This window comes from Macrobrachium nipponense, chromosome 23 (genome assembly GCF_015104395.2).
Source record: "Macrobrachium nipponense isolate FS-2020 chromosome 23, ASM1510439v2, whole genome shotgun sequence".
Lineage (NCBI taxonomy): Eukaryota > Metazoa > Arthropoda > Malacostraca > Decapoda > Palaemonidae > Macrobrachium > Macrobrachium nipponense.
This window is the reverse complement of record NC_061090.1, coordinates 56,438,498-56,443,497: the sequence shown is the minus strand read 5'-3', so window position 1 is coordinate 56,443,497 and position 5,000 is coordinate 56,438,498. Positions and strand designations below refer to the sequence as shown.

General features: G+C 34.4%; 1 protein-coding gene across 1 annotated transcript in view; it reads left to right on the top strand.

Moving 5' to 3' along the window:
- Positions 1–1,091: 1,091 nt before the first annotated feature.
- The window catches only part of LOC135196598 (uromodulin-like 1), a 4,877-nt gene continuing 968 nt past the window's right edge, over positions 1,092–5,000 (top strand). The window contains exons 1-2 of the mRNA XM_064223442.1: positions 1,092–1,277; positions 2,216–2,319. Of these exons, the coding sequence (XP_064079512.1) occupies positions 1,224–1,277; positions 2,216–2,319 (158 nt within the window). The 5' untranslated portion in view covers positions 1,092–1,223. The remainder of the gene's footprint in view (positions 1,278–2,215; positions 2,320–5,000) is intronic.

Sequence of the window (5,000 nt, the reverse complement as noted above, 5' to 3'; positions counted from 1 at the left end):
GCCTGCACCGGGGCGCGAACCCACGGAGTCTTTCAAGTCCAGGAACGTCAGTGAAGCTTTACCTACTACTGCGGTGGTGTAGTAGGTAAAGCTTCACTGACGTTCCTGGATTTGAAAGGCTCCGTGGGTTCGCGCCCCGGTCCAGGCAAGTTTATTATCGAGAAAAATTCCCCTTTGGTTAAGCATATATGAAAAATATATTAATTCCGAGGTAGAGCGAAGTAGATATTAAAGGAACATTGTAGTTCGATATATATATAATATATAGTATATATAGATATATATATATATATATATATATATATATATATATATATATATATATATATGATGTATATATAGATATATATATATATATATATATATAATATAATATATAATCATGATTTGATTGAACAACGAGTTGTAAACTTTAATAGAAAGTCAGGTTCCCCTTAATGTTGAAATCCCTTCAGGTGAAGACTGGGTCTAATGGATACTACAAGACCTGCTGCTGTGATTTCGGATATTATATTAAGAAATTAATTATACTCTCGATATCACTGCAGTTGAAGTGTATGTTAGAGAGAGAGAGAGAGGAGAGAGAGAGCTGAAAAACTTGGTAGTATATATTATACACCAGTAAGTTCTATTTTTCGCAATTTTATCAATATATCTTCTTGTATCGTTTTATCACAATATCTTCTTATGTGCAGTACCTATGAAGTATATCAGCTTATCTGGAATATATTTATGATTTTTGGTGTCTGTTGAATGACAGGAATCTCCATCCAACTGGCTATTGCCTGTAAGTAGTTTCAGTAAAAATGTAATATTTTGACAGTGTGAGGATACGGGTGGAAAGTGATTTAATCATTATCCAAACTACCTGTTGTTTCAGTGTCGCCGCAAAGATGAAAAAGAAGAAGAAGAAGAAAAAAGAAGAAGAAGAAGAAGAAGGAGACACCACACAAATAATGAAAGCAACCTTGTAAAAAAAAAAAGAGAGAAAGCAGTAACGAAGTAAAGAAACCAGAAGTGGATGATCATTAACTCCGTATGACGTAGATGTGGCAACACAGCTTCTAGGATTGCCATAAATAGAAAACATCAGCCTGCAAAGTCGTCATTAAACCGGCAACGGGAACCCAATAACGTCATAGACCGATTTTGCTAACAAGAACATCACCAACCACTTTGGGGAGGAACTTTTCTTGTTTACTACGAGATTGGAAGTTGCAGCAATGGGAAATATTCGGAATCATTGTTTCCTGGGAGTGTCTGCGATATTGCTTGTAGTAAGTTATTGTTGGGTTTAATAAGTTTCTATTGTAAAATTCTGCTTGTCCCAAACACCAGTTTCTTGAGTGTGCGTTTGGTTTTTACATTTATTCATTTATGGGTTCTAAACGATTATTATATTCAGATAGTTAGCAAAAAGAAAGTCATCTTCTAGTTAAACAATGTGGTCTGGAGTTCTGATGTAAGTAAGTTAACCTAAAAGAATTTATTCATATAGTTTTATACTAGTGAAAGTTAAATCACTTGATAATAGGGAAAGTGACAACCATTTCATCACAATATTTCAAATTAAAATTTGTTATAGGGAAATAGGGTATCATGGCCTCGACTTTAGCAACATCAATTTTAGGAATGCAAGACGTCTCAAACAAGGCTTTTAGAGAGGTAAGACAAATCAATCTGTAGATGACATGAAACTTATGCATAAGAGAGAGACTCTCTGAAAGATATGGAAAAAGATGGGGAATTTTACAGAATTCAAATTATTGGCGATATTGGTAATCTATGAATAGAAGTGTTGAAGTTTAGAGTTACAAAGTAGGAAATGTAATTCCAAACAATGAGACAAAAAACATGGAGAAATTTCTCTCAAAGTAAGGAAAGAGCGTCCATGGTTACACAGAGAACTTAATTAATCATCTTATCCCTGTATATTATTTGTAGTAGAATACAAAGCTAAAAACAATACGTGAACCATATTAGAATCAGGGTTATAACTTTCCCAGGAAAATGGTAACTGGGTTTTACGAGTCTGTTTGCGATGATTCTCTCTCTCTCTCTCTCTCTCTCTCTCTCTCTCTCTCTCATAATTGGTCTAAAGATTATTTTTCTTTCTTTGCAAAATTTTATGTTCATTGGTTGAGACTGAGCGATCACTCCAGATTAAACAGTCTTGGATTCGTGTGTTGGGCAATAATTTTAGTTCTTTAAACAGCTTGGGACAATGACTGAAAATATCGAGGCTTCACCAAGTCCAGGAACCATCCCCACGGATCCTAAGGGATGTCCTCTGCTCCCAGCTCCTCATCCTTCACAAGGGTAAGCAATCGCCTTCTAGACACCCGGCACCCTCCCCCACCCCCTACCCTTCGAGGTAATCTACTCAACTTTCTTCATCAGCCCTCTCAGAAAGAAGTATACTTATTTACACTCGTCCTTCTCCCAACATGTCACTAGTTAATACTAGCTTTCCTTAACTCATTATGTGTACCCAACCCTACCACTGCTAAAGTAAGTATGCTTACCTTATCTCATTCTTCTCATTATATTGGAGGGCACTTTCCATTCATAAGTTTTCTGACAGTAATTATATATATATATATATATATATATATATATATATATATATATATATATATATATATATATTTGTGTGTGTGTGTGTGTTTGATAAATTTTTTCTGTTTAAACCAGGATAAGTCTCAAATATGAAAGGCCTTTATTAAAACACTCTTGTTTAAAGCTTAGGAACTATATTTCGTGGACTTACTTTCACACTTATCAATCAGTGATAAGTGTAAGGGATCAGTCCACCGAAATATATAGTCCTTAGTTTTAAACCAGAGTGTTTTAAATAAATTTTTGAGTGTAGACTATATATATTAGTCTTAGCTTTAAAAACCAGAGATTTTTTAAAATAAAAATTCTTTAGTGGGGAATATACATCTTTATATATGTAATATATATATATATTTATATATATCTATATATATATATTAATTATATATAGTATATATATATATATATATATATATATATATATATATGTTTCATTGTACCTGCTTCTCTTTTTAGGCGATTCCATCATTTGACTCTTGTACCGGCAGTTGCTGCTATAAATTACACGTGACATATTCCAGTTTATTCTATGGTTATGTTCATTTATATGTTTGAAAATAGCCGAAGTTCTGTTGTCCATACCTAACTGACCGTTTGAGTTGTATTAATCTCTGGGGAAGTGATTTACCTGTAAATCCGATGTAAGATTGGTCACAGTCCTGGCATGGGAATCTCATATACCCCAGAGTCTTTGGGCGATGTCTTTTGTTGGACGTTAATCAGGGATTTGGCTAAGGTATTTGGGTAGGTAAATGCAAAAGGGTGGATTCCCAAGGGTGTGAGTTACTCTCTTAATCGTCTCCAGGTGGGGAATTTTATTTTATTGTTGGGTGTGTCTCTGGTCTTGTCTTTAGGGGGTCGGTAGAAAAATTACGTTTGCTTTTTGAATTGCTTTTCTCAATTTATATGGTCAGGATACTTTAAAGATGAAAGTTGCTTGCGAATTAGTTCAAATTCTTTTTCCAGGAAATCTGGGGAACAAATTCGTAAGGCTCTTAAGAATAGGTTGCTAGCTAGACCTATCTTGATAGTATTGTCATGATAGCTAAAGTAGTGAATATATGAAAGTGAGAGAACGTTGGTTTTCTGTATATGGTAAATTTTGTATTTTTCTGTCGGTGTCTCTGATTATTAAAACATCAAGAAAAAGGAATTTTGTTTGTCTGTTTCCCATTCAACTTTAAATTTGATGCTGGGCACTAATGCGTTTAATTTTGAGAGGAATTCATTAAAATTACCCCACTTATTATCCCAAAATGTTAGTATGTCATCCACGTATCTCATCCACAGCATGTTTTTGGGTTTTATTGCATTTATTACTGTAGTTTCAAAGTATTCCATGTACAGATTGGCTAAAATAGGACTTAAAGGACTACCCATACTACACCGAATTTTTGCTTGTAGAATGATTCCCCGAATGAAAATACGTTATTAGATGCACATAATTCGACTAACTTTATTATTTTGTCAAGTGCCAAAGGGAAATGATCTGAATAGGGGGATAATTTTTCCCTTAAAAACTGAAGAAACGTCCTGTACTGGTACTTTTGTGAATAGGGAGTCTACGTCAAGGCTTAAAAGTTTTATGTTGTGAAGTGGTATATGTGCTTCTCTGAATTTGTGACAAAAGTCTTCCGAATGTTTGATGTGACTGGGAGAAAAAGTGCCTAAAAAAAGGAGAAAGGAGGCCAGCTAACCATTTAGAAATTTTGTAATTGAAAGCTCCGGCGCATGAAACGATGGTCTGAATGGAAGATTGTCTCTTGTGAGTTTTTGGGAAGACCATAAAAGTAGGGTAATTTAGGATAATTACTTTAAATTTCTCTAATAGTTCAATACTCTTTTGTCTTGGCCAATTAATCTTACTTTCCGAAAAAATTCTGTGGGAACGTTCTGGAGGGGATTTTTCGTCAGTTTTTCGTAAGTATTTGTGTCGCTAAGGAGCTGGTTGATTTTGTCGAGGTAGAAGTCTTTGTCCATTATTACAATTTTGCCGTCTTTGTCGGATCTACTTATTATAACATCTAACTTTTTTAGCGAGGTGGATGGCTATCATGAATCTGCGGGGAACAGGTATATTTCTTATGAAGGTCATTTAATTTTAAAGCATTTAGTAACACTCCTTTTAAACATATCTCTTCACGGCTGTAGTTTTTGTCAGATATGAATTTATCAAAAGCCACTATGAAGTCTCGGTTGTTTTTGCGGTCTGGCATAAGGGCAAAGGATAAGCCTAAATTTAAAACTAAATGTTGATTTACAGTAAGGGGTGTTGGATAAGTTTAAAACTTTGTCTTGTTGTTCAAGATTATTCCATGCGCTATTATCTATTAGGTTTATTTAACTTGCGTAAAAGTTCTGTTGGAATGAATCACGCTATT